General features: G+C 40.7%; 1 protein-coding gene across 1 annotated transcript in view; it reads right to left on the bottom strand.

Annotated features, from left to right (window-relative positions):
• LOC126355986 (delta-sarcoglycan) overlaps positions 1 to 15796 on the bottom strand; it is a 390788-nt gene that overhangs the window by 221182 nt on the left and 153810 nt on the right. Inside the window, exon 3 of the mRNA XM_050006604.1 lies at positions 7679 to 7865. Coding sequence (XP_049862561.1) covers positions 7679 to 7865 — 187 coding nt within the window. The remainder of the gene's footprint in view (positions 1 to 7678; positions 7866 to 15796) is intronic.

The raw sequence follows: 15796 nt of genomic DNA, 5'->3' as shown, positions 1-15796 counted from the left end.
TGTAATGAATTGAATGTTGTGGTGCTTGTTGTTTATCCGTCTCCGCAAACTTTCTATAATCTTGTGGTTCGTCTGTGGGGTATACGAATGCCCTAAATATATGTACACATGTAATACATTATATTATTTGTTTCTATTATTTCTCATAAATTCTGTTTTCAGTGTGATTGATTAGGATATCTGCTACTGTGTATGAGAGTGGGTTCCCACTGAGAGACCTGCATTTAGCAAATAGAATGAATTTTTAAAATGAAAGTGGTTTTGCTTAGGTGAGTATTTCTCTGATTTGTATCATTTTTCCTGTAGTGGTCAACTGGGGAATAAGAGCTACAAATACTAACCGTTCCATGTACTAAATGTACGCAGCTCGTGGTCTTGCAGTAGCGTTCTCCCTTCCGCGCACGGAGTCCCGGATTCGATTTCTGGCGGGGCCAGAGATTTTCCCTGCCTCGTGATGACTGGGTATTGTGTGTCTTTCATCATCATTTCATCCTCATCGACAAGCAAGTCACCGAAGTGGCGTAAACTCGAAAGACTTGCACCAGGCGAACGGGCTACCCGACGGAAGGCCCTAGCCACACGGCATATATATACTAATTGACTGACTTAAAAATTTAAAATACTGGCATTATTGCTTTTAAAGACGTATAATCTCTACGCTAAAGGTTTGACAGAATAACCCAAGTAGTACAGTGAAGAACTATATGTATCTTGAGATAGGGTAACTAATGGCGTGCAAATTACGCAGATTATTATATACATCCAGTATTTGAGATTGAGAGAATTAAGACTTCCAACAAACGCTACACATAACCTAAAAACTGTTCGAAATTTTATGCCGCTGCCATCCCTACGAAACAGTGGAAGGAAAAAAATCTATCGCTTACTATATTTTCGCTTTTCATGCAGTAAAACTTCACTATCGGGCATGACGTTTAATTGTATGATTTCTTTAATGCTATCGCTATCTGCAGCACTTTTGCAGATATTACTCACATATGAAAATGTGCGTACCTGGAAAATTATATCATTGCACGGAAATTATATGACTGTACGAGACACAGTTCCGAAGTATGTGTTGTGGCTGTGACTTTCACATTAATCTGTGGCTGAAACATCAGATACTAATAAAATCAATATAATTAGGGTTTTTCATCTACAACCATACAGGATTTCTAAACTGAAAATGAAATATTTAACACATTAACTATTTTTTAAAGTAATTAATCGTTTGGGGCTATTTTAAATATGAGAGTTCGATTCTTCAAAGAGTAGGGTGTGGAGACGTTTGTGATTTAACAGTATCAGTCGGTATGTATCTGCGAATAATGTGAGTGTGTTGTCAGATTACTAGACAATGCATTTAGACTACTAAGCGTTTGACTCACTACAACATCTGCGCTTGTTACCAACTGTACCTTCGCATGGATTATGAAATATGTCACTGAAATGACAGTTTTTTGAGATGGAGGACTAATAAGTTATCTTTGATGGACACGCATCGACAGAAGTAGAAGTAACTTCGGGTGTGCTCCAGGAGGTGTGTTAGAACCTTTGCTGCTCATGGAGTGTATCAGTGACCTTGTGGATAAAATTAATGGTAACCTCAGACATTTGTAGATGACGCAGGCAGTTGTCTATACTAGTCTGAAAGAAGCTGCATAAATATTCAGTCATTTCTTAGTAAGATTTCAAAGTGGTGCCAAGATTGGCAGCTTACTTTAAATGTTCAAAAATTAAAAATTGTGCGCTTCACAAAACGAAAACAAAATAGTATCCTACGAGTGCTACTTCACTGAGTCACAGTTGGAATCGGTCTACTGATACACATACTTGTGTGTAATAGTTTGTGGCGTACTGAATGGAATGGTCACATAGGCCCATCTTGGTTAATGCAGGTGGTGGACTTTGATTCATTGGTAGAGTACTGGGAAATGGAATCAATGTACAAAGGAAATTGCTTTCAAATTACTCGTGCGATGCATCCTGGAATACTTCTCAAGTGTGTGGGGACTTTCCAAACAGGTCTAAGAGGGGATATTGAACATAGGCATAAAAGGGCAGCACGAGATGTCGGAGGTTTGTTCGATTGTTGAAGAGTGTCACAGATATACAGAAGAAACTGAACTGGCAGTCTCTTGGCGATAGACGTAAACTATCCCGACGAAGTTTTATGTACAGGCCTGTATCTAGTTGTTACATGATGAGGTCTTCTTGGGTTTTTACTTTTTTATTGCATTTTTTCTTTCAGAATTATTGTTCCAGATGCCAAATTGTGAAAGAAAACAAGTGCAATTAAAGACATGAAAACCCACGAAACAAGTACAAACACAAAACTTTGTTTCTCAGATTTGTAAATACTGTCTCAAAATTTGAAATTTATATGAACTACACTCATGCTCATACGTAAAGGATAATGCTGATAAATGGTAAACCGACGCTCTGGTGGTCGGTTTGCGGGTGTAAATCGCCTCATCACCTCGGGGTATGACTATGTGGTAAATTTGACCTGCGGTCGTCGCACAGAGGCGCTGGTAGCAGTCCACATACATAGGCGTGTGTTGGTGCAAGTCAGAGTACGGTGCAGCGAGTAAGTGTGAAGACGTTTTCAGACGTGCAAATGGTGACAATGTGTTGAAAATCGCTCAAAGAACACATACTGGTGACGTTATGGGGGGTAGAATACAAGGGCGACTAGAGGCTGGTCAAACACAGCAGGTCGTAGCACGGGGCCTTCGTGTGGCACAAAGGCTGATCTCAGATTATGGGAACGATTCCAGCAGACAGGAAACGTGTCCGGGAGCTACAGTACGGGACGGCCACAATGTACAACACCATAAAAAGACCGATATCTCATTATCAGTGTCTGCAGATGGCCACAAAGTACTGCAGGTAGCGTTGCTCGGGACCTTACTGCAGCCACTGGAACAATTGTCTCCAGACACACAGTCTACGGACGACTGACCACACATGGTTTGATAACCTGGAGACCTGCAAGGTGCATTCCGCTGACCTCTGGTCAGAGGAGAGCCCGTTAACCCTGGTGTCAAGAACACAGTACATGGTTATTGGAAAAGTGGTCCCAGGTTATGTTCACGGACGAGTCCAGGTATAGCCTGAACAGTGATTCTCGCCGGGTTTTCATCTAGTGTGACCCAGGAACCACATACCAACCCCTTAATGTCTTTGAAATAGACCTGTATGGAGGTCGTGGTTTGATGGTTTTGAGTGGGATTATGTTTGGTGCACGTACAACTCTGTATGTCTTTGACAGAGGAACTGTAACAGGTCAGGTGTATCGGGACGTCATTTTGCACCAGTATGCCCACCTTTTCAGGGGTGCAGTGGGTCCCACCTTCCTCCTGATGCATGATAACGCACTGCTCCACCGAGCTGCCATCGTGGAAGATTACCTTGAAACAGACGATGTTAGGCGAAAGAAGTGGCCTGCCTGTTCTGCAGACCTAAAACTCACCTAGCACGTCTGAGCTGCTCTCGGACAGCGTAGCGCTGCACGTCTTCAAACCTTTAGACACTTCAGGTTCTCTGACAGGCACTGGTGTAAGAATGGGAGGCTATACCCCAGTAACTACTCGACCACGTGATACAGAGTAGGCCGACCAGTTGTGCGGCCTGCGTACGTGTGCATGGTGATCAAATCCCATACTGATGTAGGGGCACATGCGCCGGAAACAGAGGCGATTTGTACCACATGTGTTTCTCAACTTATCACCAATACCGTGGACTTACAGATCTGTGTCGTGTGTGTTCCCTATGTATCTTTGCTATTAGCGCCAGTTTTTTGTGACAAAAATGGTTCAAATGGCTCTGAGCACTATGGGACTTAACATCTATGGTCATCAGTCCCCTAGAACTTAGAACTACTAAGGACATCACACAACACCCAGTCATCACGTTTTTGTGAGACATTGTGCGGCACCACATTCTGCAACTATCCTTAATTTATGAGTATGAGTGTAGTAAAGGGCATTTTTGCTGTTCAGTGAGTAGACAATAAAAGCCCAGTGGTGGTGCTGCAACTTCAGAGAAACGTGTGCGGGAAATAGAAGGAAAGATAAAATTGTGTTTTGCTCAAGCTGGACCTCGTCCAAAAGCAAATCAATATAAGAGTATTAACAAACTTCATTTAATGCAGAAGTGCGAAGTTAAGGAGAGCAGGCTCACTACATATGGAATCGAAAGGAACACCATTTTCTATAAAAATACTTTTGTGTTAACATCTCAGTGTCTGGAGGGAAATTTCAAGTGACAAGCTTCGCCGTTTCTGAGATGCACGATACCTAGCAACAGACCCCAGAAATCTATACTTTCACAACGTTATTTAAGTCAGCAGATTTCTCCATTTGTGGCCTACATTGTCACAAGAATGACCCGATATTCTCCCCAACTTCCTTACCACGTCACTGGTCCGCAACACCACCATTCAGTCTCACTCTGGGTAGTGGTCATAAGGTTTTGCTCAGCGATGTTACAAGGGTTACTACAATGACTGCATCAGTAATTGACCATGTGGCCACAAATATAGACAGGGAAAAATGTGATGTAGCTGTAAAAGACCTCGGACTATCAGACCATCTCTGTCAAATAACAACAGTAAAATCAGGCATCGAATCATTCCCTAAACTACAAGCCTATAAACGACATCTATCAGAAATCAAAATAAAAGATTTTTCAAAAGAACTAGAAAAACAAAGCTGGGATGAAGTGTATAAAGAAACCAATGTGAATATGAAATTCTCCAAATTCTCCACATTGTTTAAATTGAACCTTGAAACAGCATTTCCAAAAGTATGCATGACTGTATCAACATCTCACAAAAACAGATGGATAACAGCAGGTATTAAGAAGTCCTCCCAAACACTTAAACACCTCAGTTCCATGAAAAAGATTCACAATGATCCAGAATTCTTAAATTTCTATCATAGATACAAAAAGATTTATAGGAAGGTGCTGATTGCTGCAAAAAAGTCATTTAATGACAAAATAATATATAATGCAGAGAATAAAAGCAAAGCAGTCTGGAATGTTATAAAAAAGGAAACGGGGAGAGGCAAACAAACGCAGAATAACATACTGCTAAGGGAGGGGGATAAGGTAATAAATGATCCACAACACTTAGCAAACTATGTAAACGAGCATTTTTCAAGTATTGCAGAGAAGTTACAGCAAAAATTCCCTAAAACAAATATAACACCTGCAAAAATTGTTACACTAGATACAATGATGTTACTTCCAACCACAGAGAATGAAGTCAATAAAACTGTTCAAAAGCTAAAAAATAAAAAGTCAGAAGGCTTAGATGATGTACCAATGTGTGTACTGAAACAATGCATAGGGATTATACAAGGCCCATTAACAAATATAATAAATGAATCCTTCACATCAGGGACATTTCCAGAGCAGCTAAAAGAGGCAAGAGTTGTACCTTTGCTTAAGAAAGGTAATGCAGAAGACATAGAAAATTACCAGCCCATTTCCCTGCTGTCAGCATTCTCAAAAATAATAGAAGCAATTATGAAAGACAGATTAATGAATTATCTGAATAAATACAATCTTTTAAGCAAATCACAGTTTGGTTTTCGAAGTGGCAAAAATACGGAGTCAGCCATAGTAGAATTCACAAAAGTTGTACTTAATGCTCTTGATAAAGATGAGTGTGTCACAGGCATATTTTTGGATCTTTCTAAGGCTTTTGATACAGTCGACCACAAGATTCTATTAAATAAATTAGAAGCATTAGGAATAAGAGGGGTAGCTAATGACTGGTTTCGATCATACCTAACAGATAGGGTACAAAGAGTAGAGATAACACATACTTCAAATAGACCTAAACATTTAGTAAAATACTTATCAGAACCAAAACATATTAATATAGGGGTTCCACAAGGTAGCATATTAGGACCAATACTATTCCTGATATACATCAATGACTTTCCCAGTAGTGTTACTCATGGTGAGAAAATTCTCTTCGCTGATGACAGCAATATTATAGTCACTGAGAGAACAAGAGAACTCCTTACCGAGAAAGCAAATGAAACTCTCAAGGAAGTTTATGATTGGTCAATAAGCTACAAATTGACATTAAACATAAAGAAAACTAATGCCATGAACTTCAGTTTGAAGAGGAAAAATGACAATGTTAAATTAAATGTAGATGGCACCTCTATAGACTGTGTAACAAATGCAAAATTTCTAGGAATGAATATTGACTCTCAGCTAAAGTGGTGCGAACACACAAAGGTACTTGCAAACAGAATGTCATCAGCATGTTATGCCCTTAGAATTCTATCATCTGTGTGTAACATGCAGTGTCTTTTAGTTACATATTATTCATATGTACACTCAATTCTTAGCTATGGCATTCTTTTTTGGGGAACAAATCCACAAAATATGAACACAATTTTCAAACTCCAGAAAAGAGCCATAAGAATAATAACCAGAAATAGTATTCGAGCTCATTGTAAAGATCTGTTCAAAACACTGGGAATTTTAACTGCTCCATGTGAACACATTTACCAGTCAGTTGTACACATCAAAAGTAACATTGGCAATTACTGCACAAACAGCTCTGTCCATGACCATGCAACAAGAGATAGACTCAACTTACATTTACCAAGAAAAAATAAACATAAAACTCAAAACAGCATTTTCTACCAAGGAATAAAACTGTACAATAAATTACCAAAAGAGATTAAAGAAATTTCAAAAATACACTTATTTAAGAAGGCAGCTAAAAAGTACCTGTTATGCAATACATTTTATACATTGAAGGATTACTTAGATAAAGCAGAGTAGGGGTTTGATAAAAAAATGTTATACAAACAAATAATAATAATAATGATGATTATAAAACATCCAATATTCCACATAACACCTTCACTTTATTATTTTTCTTCTTTTTTCCTTTCTAGAGACACTCTCCCCTCAAGCTATGCATAGCACAATACTAACACCTCTTCCTCTTTCTGAGCTCAACATCTCACTCATTATGAAGGGATGCTGACTCAGTTTTTCAGGATAGCAAATGGGAACTTGCAGTACAGAAAATGGCCCAAGGATCACCTGTGTGTGTGTGTGTGTGTGTGTGTGTGTGTGTGTGTGTGTGTGTGTGTGTGTGTATGTAGTGAGTGAAGTGTTATGAAACAATGTGTGTATAGTGTGTGCAGTGACTGATAGTGAAATATGAATGAATAGTGTGGCATTACATTATTTAATGAGTTATTTGTAAATAAATTATTGTATACCAGGAGTAAAATCTAATGATTGTCTCTAACTAGAAGTCTGTAAATATATGTGTATACGAATTAGCTTATTGTAAATTGATCTAAGCTTGTAAATACTTTGACATGTCCTATATCCTTGTAAAAAGAGATCTACGGGTGAATAAAACTACTACTACTACTACTACTATGTATGTTTTAGCGTGGGTGACATCGGAGCCACGTAGTGCGAATGTGTGAAAAATTCATATGCATCGTTGTTTCTTGCGCTTGAGACTTTCTCTGTTCATGAATGGAAGCAGTAATGGAGGAAATAGTGTTAGCAGAAGTGCTGCCTCCCATTTACATAGCGTAAACAGCCTCGCAGAATGGAGGTGTAGGCGAGGACATGGCAAAGAACATGGAAGCAGCAGCGGGCGGCGCCGGCGGCTACTCACCGAGGAGAACTCCATGACCTTGAGCACCCAGAGCGTAAGCGCGAGGTTGACGATGACCATGACGAGCAGGCCGAGGATGAGCAGGTAGAGGCAGCGCTTGCGCCAGCCGTAGATGCCAACGCGGAAGTTGTAGGCGTGCGGTGGCGGCGGGTGCAGCGGCGCGTCCATGTCGGCCCATTCGGCGGACCTGAGGACACGGGAGAGGTCGGCCCGTCAGCTGCAGCAGGTAGCGAGAGACCGGCATCAGTGGCCTCAGCGGATTCGTTTTTCCAAATGAGATCAACGTATGACTCTACGTCTTCACTCCTTCTAAACTACGAGGGGCGTTCAAAAGCAACGGGACATATTTTTTTCGAGGACACGTTGGTTTCATTCAGCATTCCAATACGCCATATCGCTTCCCACTCTGTCCGCTACGAACTCCTAATTCTCAACATAATCTTCGTTCAAAGCGACAACCTTAAGCCACCTTTCTAGCAGGACCTGTATGCCCACATGGCACCATTCTATAGGTTGACGTTGGAGGCAGCGTCTTTCTGCATCGGTAACCTCCTCACCATCCACGTACCGCTTCCCGCGCAGTGTATCCATCCCCACGTGAAACATATGGAAGTCGGGAGGTGCAACACTCTATCAGGTACACATCTCTGAGTAGCCCACCTGGTGGAAGAGTGTGTCAGCATTACCAACAGAGGCAGCGAGGTGTTTCATTGTCATCCGTTGATCACCACAAATGAGAGTGTCCGCACATTCCAACACAGCACGAGCCGCATTTGCGTGAGGCGCACTGGCATGCGAGAGAGATCGCGAAGCTTTGTACGACCTTGTTGTGGTGATGACAGACACATCGCCCAACAACTCACCGTGCTTTTTTTCACTGCTAGGTCCTCACAGACATTCTGCAAGATCCTAGAAATGTCTGTGATGCTCTGGTTTTCCACCAGAAGAAACTCAATGACAGCGCTCTGTATGGAACACACCTCCGTTACAAATATCATTTTGGTGACTACACACGAAATTATAGGGACTGAAGCGGGAATACTCCACGATGTCCCTCGGCAAATTTCGCATTTTTTCAACCAATAATGACCGAAAAAAAGTTTCATTACTTATTGAACGCCCCTGGTACATAAAGGAGTGTAGACCAAATGTCGCTTAAATGCAAAGATTCGTATCAATATAAGTTGGGGGATTTATGTCGAATAAATTAATAAGGAAATTGTACTGATTCCCCATGGTACATTAAACACGTTAGAACACTGTTGCAGAAGCAATGGCGAAAGCATCTGTGACAATGCAGGTGATACCTCTCCAGCAGTTACATTTTTCTTCACCTCAAAATTAGTTATTTTTCTTCTGCAAATTTTGTGTTATTTTTAATATTGTCATTTATACAACGTATGCAAGGCACCTAAAATTCCACCTATTGACTTAGGGCTTAACAAACATAGCTTTATTATCAATTACATTCCTTTGGGTGTCAGGATTTAGTGACCAAAGTACTGTGTTTAAAAACCGTGCTAATTACAAAACATCAGTAATTTTAGATTTCGTTGTCATTGTTCATTTTTAAATACATACCTGATCACTAAATGGCTCTGAGCACTATGGGACTTAAAATCTATGGTCATCAGTCCCCTAGAACTTAGAACTACTTAAACCTAACTAACCTAAGGACATCACACAACACCCAGTCATCACGAGGCAGAGAAAATCCCTGACCACGTCGGTAATCGAACCCGGGAACCCGGGCGCTGGAAGCGAGAACGCAACCGCACGACAACGAGCTGCGGCCTCTAGACTTCATGTGAGGGAGTTTATTTATTAATTCAGTGACTGTTGTAAACGGTTAATTGGATGGTGAATGTGAAATCAGTATAATCGACTGTGTCAAACATCAATAGTGCTCGCTGTGGCTATAGGATCAGCACACGAACAATGTTACTTCCAATAGTTAGCTACTGTGCACATCGTTTTCATATCATTACGAATTTTAGACTTATTGCACAGTGATTTGAGAGCCTTATCAGTGGCTGTGAATTATACGTGTCTGCTACACGAAAACTGTTGTCAATAATCACATCAGTTTTAGATTACTGCACTCGACCAGTCACAATATCAGACATCCGTCGAGTGTAATGTGTGGCTATCCAGTCTTCTATACTGTAGTTCTAACAGGTGACACTCTATTTGGCCATAAACAGTAGTTAATTAACCGATCAAAGTGCAATTAAAATCTTTGAACTGAATGTCGGTGGTGGACTAAATTATTGGCAATAGCCTACTTTTGACAGCCACTTTTCTGTCGGATTCGACGATGCGCGGCTAACTTCGGTATATTTTTTTTATCGCTAACGGTTACGTTACACATGCTAATTTTAAAAGATCACAAAAATCTCCAAGACTGGCGATGTTTCACTGAAGCTGGAAATATGTGGCGTATTTCAAAGTCGGAGGCTTTTAATAGCGTCCACAACCAAACTTTCTTTCGAAATCTCGTAGACAATCCAAAGGGAATCTGGTCGTACGTAAAGTACACCAGCGGCAAGACACAATCAATAAATTCACTGTGCACTAGCAATGGTGATGTTACACATAACAGCACCACTAAAGTGGAGTCACCAAACATGATTTTCTGAAGTTCCTTCACAAAAGAAGACTAAGGATATATTCCAGAATTCGAATCAAGAATAGCTGCCAACATGAGTAATGAGTAACTTCGAAGCAGATATCCTTGATGTAGCGAAGCAGCATAAATCACTTAATAAATACAAGGCCTCCGGACCAGATTGTAAACCAGTCAGATTCCTTTCAGAGTATACTGATACAATAGGTTCACACTTAGAAATTACAGAGAACCGCACGTTCGAGGAAATATCCGATCCCTAAAGGCTGGAAAGTTGCACAGGTCACACCAAAACTCAAGAAGGAATGAATTCGATGAATTACAGACCCGTATCATTGGCGGCGATTTGCCGTACCATTCATGATCATATGGTGTGTTGGAACATTATGAATACCTCGAAGAAAACGGTCTGCTGACACATGGTCAGTACGGATTCAGAATATATCGTTCTTGTGAAACACAACAGGCTCATAATTCGACGTGGTATGGAGTACTACAGACCGAGGATCTCAATTTGATTCCATATTTCTAGGTCTAATCAAACTGCGTGCCTATAGAGTATCGTTTCAGTAGTCCGACTGGATCCGCGATTTGCTGTCAGGATGGTCACAGTTCATACAAACTGACATATAGTCATCAAATAAAGCAGAAGTGATATCTGGTGTTCCACAAGGAAGTGTTATAGGCACTCGCCTGTTCTTAATCTGCAGAAAAGATTTAGGAGACAAACGAGCAGCCGCCTTTGATTGTTTGCAGATGATGCTCTCATTTACCGTCTAGGTAAGTGAACAGAAGATCAAAACAAATTGCAAAATGATTTGGACAGTATATCAGCATTGTGTGAAAAGTGGCGATAGACTCTAAATAACGAAAACTACGAGGTCGTGCACGTGAGTACCAAAAGAAATATGTTAAAGTTCGGTTACACTAAAAAAAGATAAAACTAAAGGCTGTCAATTCATGTATATGCGTAAGAACTACAATTGGGCACAAATTAAATTGGAACAACTATATAGATAATGTTGCGGGGAAGGCGAACGAAAGATTGCTTTTTATCGGCAGAACACTTAGAAAATTTAATTGTCTACTAAAGAGTCCGCCATATCCATACCATGTAGTACTGATGGAGGACATCCAAAAAGTTCAAATCTCTAAATTCGAAAATATTTTATTCACGGCGTCCTACATAGGGAGAAATCATTATCGTAATAAAATAATCAGAGCTCTAACGGATATATTTCAGTGTTCATTTATCCTAAGTGCTATTCGAAAGTGGAACGGAAGAGAAATAGTCAGAAGATGGTTCGATAAACCCTCTGCCAGATACCTAAATTCGAATTGCAGAGTAACTATATAAATTTAAATGTAGATATACTACCAGCAGCGTCTTCTTGCCAGATAATGATTACGATTTGCTGTCCTAACGTTTTAACCATCAGTTCGGAACGGTAAAATACGAAATTAATCTCTTGTTTGTGTGCAAGTAGATATTGTCTATTGTACTGCTTCACAGTTAAGTGCCATTAAACGTAATGGCGCTGCGCATTGACGGGTTGGAGCACTGTGCAGTAATTTCATTCTTTCTATTTGAAGGGGAACAGCTCTCACACAGTCTGCGATGAGTTGATAGAAGTCTGTCGAAACAATCCATCATCACATGACCCAGCGGCTACGTGTCAAATACGCTACCAACGTGGTCAAAAATGTCTGAATGACGAATTATTGTGTCTCTAGAGCATGGCCGCATTGTTACATCCGCTAAGTTCTTGTGTTGTTGTGTTGTTTGTCTGCGAGGACAAAACTTCGCGAATGGAATAGGGCCGTCCATTTACCAAGTAGAGGATGACGCAAAATAATGTTCAAGGTCTTTATACACAGGGTATAACAAAAAGGTGTGGACAAACTTTCAGGAAACATCTCTCACAGAGGCAGAAAAGGGTCCGGAAACGCTTTATTTACATGTTAGAGCTCAGTTTCTACAATTGTTCGACACGTTAATCATGGAAAACACAGAGAAAAAGAACTTGTCAGCCAGCACACAATGCGAGCGGTGACCACAAAGATAAGACACGAGAAATTAGGGCTCATATGGAGGTATATAGACAGCCGTTTTCCCTCAGCTTGTTTGCGAAAGGAGCAAGAAACCTATCCTCCGCCACGCACCGTACGTTTCCTTGCGGATTATGTGTGTGGATGTAGATGTACATGTAATATAATACACTACAGAATTGATCGTTGCATCATAAGAGCAGTCAGCAAACAGAATAACCGCTTCAGAGGCACAATAGACCGCCGCCATGATTTTACCACCTGAGGGTCAGACTTTGAATTATTTCTTAAGGGGCCAGGAGTGCCAGGAGTGGCGCTACTCCATGGGTTGCCGTTATGTGTCTGGTTCGAAGTGAAGAACCCGTGTTTCATCGCCTGTGACAATGTTGGACAAAAAATTGTCATGCTCAGCCTCGTAACGTGCAAGCAATTCCGTTCGGATGGTACTTCGTTACTCTTTATAATCTTCTCTTAGGCTACGATGACCACACTTGTCAATTCCCCCAACTGGTGGACGAGTGTGTCAGCATTACCAACAGAGGCAGCGAGGTGTTTCATTGTCATCCGTTGATCACCACAAATGAGAGTGTCCGCACATTCCAACACAGCACGAGCCGCATTTGCGTGAGGCGCACTGGCATGCGAGAGAGATCGCGAAGCTTTGTACGACCTTGTTGTGGTGATGACAGACACATCGCCCAACAACTCACCGTGCTTTTTTTCACTGCTAGGTCCTCACAGACATTCTGCAAGATCCTAGAAATGTCTGTGATGCTCTGGTTTTCCACCAGAAGAAACTCAATGACAGCGCTCTGTATGGAACACACCTCCGTTACAAATATCATTTTGGTGACTACACACGAAATTATAGGGACTGAAGCGGGAATACTCCACGATGTCCCTCGGCAAATTTCGCATTTTTTCAACCAATAATGACCGAAAAAAAGTTTCATTACTTATTGAACGCCCCTGGTACATAAAGGAGTGTAGACCAAATGTCGCTTAAATGCAAAGATTCGTATCAATATAAGTTGGGGGATTTATGTCGAATAAATTAATAAGGAAATTGTACTGATTCCCCATGGTACATTAAACACGTTAGAACACTGTTGCAGAAGCAATGGCGAAAGCATCTGTGACAATGCAGGTGATACCTCTCCAGCAGTTACATTTTTCTTCACCTCAAAATTAGTTATTTTTCTTCTGCAAATTTTGTGTTATTTTTAATATTGTCATTTATACAACGTATGCAAGGCACCTAAAATTCCACCTATTGACTTAGGGCTTAACAAACATAGCTTTATTATCAATTACATTCCTTTGGGTGTCAGGATTTAGTGACCAAAGTACTGTGTTTAAAAACCGTGCTAATTACAAAACATCAGTAATTTTAGATTTCGTTGTCATTGTTCATTTTTAAATACATACCTGATCACTAAATGGCTCTGAGCACTATGGGACTTAAAATCTATGGTCATCAGTCCCCTAGAACTTAGAACTACTTAAACCTAACTAACCTAAGGACATCACACAACACCCAGTCATCACGAGGCAGAGAAAATCCCTGACCACGTCGGTAATCGAACCCGGGAACCCGGGCGCTGGAAGCGAGAACGCAACCGCACGACAACGAGCTGCGGCCTCTAGACTTCATGTGAGGGAGTTTATTTATTAATTCAGTGACTGTTGTAAACGGTTAATTGGATGGTGAATGTGAAATCAGTATAATCGACTGTGTCAAACATCAATAGTGCTCGCTGTGGCTATAGGATCAGCACACGAACAATGTTACTTCCAATAGTTAGCTACTGTGCACATCGTTTTCATATCATTACGAATTTTAGACTTATTGCACAGTGATTTGAGAGCCTTATCAGTGGCTGTGAATTATACGTGTCTGCTACACGAAAACTGTTGTCAATAATCACATCAGTTTTAGATTACTGCACTCGACCAGTCACAATATCAGACATCCGTCGAGTGTAATGTGTGGCTATCCAGTCTTCTATACTGTAGTTCTAACAGGTGACACTCTATTTGGCCATAAACAGTAGTTAATTAACCGATCAAAGTGCAATTAAAATCTTTGAACTGAATGTCGGTGGTGGACTAAATTATTGGCAATAGCCTACTTTTGACAGCCACTTTTCTGTCGGATTCGACGATGCGCGGCTAACTTCGGTATATTTTTTTTATCGCTAACGGTTACGTTACACATGCTAATTTTAAAAGATCACAAAAATCTCCAAGACTGGCGATGTTTCACTGAAGCTGGAAATATGTGGCGTATTTCAAAGTCGGAGGCTTTTAATAGCGTCCACAACCAAACTTTCTTTCGAAATCTCGTAGACAATCCAAAGGGAATCTGGTCGTACGTAAAGTACACCAGCGGCAAGACACAATCAATAAATTCACTGTGCACTAGCAATGGTGATGTTACACATAACAGCACCACTAAAGTGGAGTCACCAAACATGATTTTCTGAAGTTCCTTCACAAAAGAAGACTAAGGATATATTCCAGAATTCGAATCAAGAATAGCTGCCAACATGAGTAATGAGTAACTTCGAAGCAGATATCCTTGATGTAGCGAAGCAGCATAAATCACTTAATAAATACAAGGCCTCCGGACCAGATTGTAAACCAGTCAGATTCCTTTCAGAGTATACTGATACAATAGGTTCACACTTAGAAATTACAGAGAACCGCACGTTCGAGGAAATATCCGATCCCTAAAGGCTGGAAAGTTGCACAGGTCACACCAAAACTCAAGAAGGAATGAATTCGATGAATTACAGACCCGTATCATTGGCGGCGATTTGCCGTACCATTCATGATCATATGGTGTGTTGGAACATTATGAATACCTCGAAGAAAACGGTCTGCTGACACATGGTCAGTACGGATTCAGAATATATCGTTCTTGTGAAACACAACAGGCTCATAATTCGACGTGGTATGGAGTACTACAGACCGAGGATCTCAATTTGATTCCATATTTCTAGGTCTAATCAAACTGCGTGCCTATAGAGTATCGTTTCAGTAGTCCGACTGGATCCGCGATTTGCTGTCAGGATGGTCACAGTTCATACAAACTGACATATAGTCATCAAATAAAGCAGAAGTGATATCTGGTGTTCCACAAGGAAGTGTTATAGGCACTCGCCTGTTCTTAATCTGCAGAAAAGATTTAGGAGACAAACGAGCAGCCGCCTTTGATTGTTTGCAGATGATGCTCTCATTTACCGTCTAGGTAAGTGAACAGAAGATCAAAACAAATTGCAAAATGATTTGGACAGTATATCAGCATTGTGTGAAAAGTGGCGATAGACTCTAAATAACGAAAACTACGAGGTCGTGCACGTGAGTACCAAAAGAAATATGTTAAAGTTCGGTTACACTAAAAAAAGATAAAACTAAAGGCTGTCAATTCATGTATATGC

This window comes from Schistocerca gregaria, chromosome 3 (assembly GCF_023897955.1).
Source record: "Schistocerca gregaria isolate iqSchGreg1 chromosome 3, iqSchGreg1.2, whole genome shotgun sequence".
NCBI classification, from domain to species: domain Eukaryota; kingdom Metazoa; phylum Arthropoda; class Insecta; order Orthoptera; family Acrididae; genus Schistocerca; species Schistocerca gregaria.
This window is presented reverse-complemented; position numbering and strand designations above follow the sequence as displayed.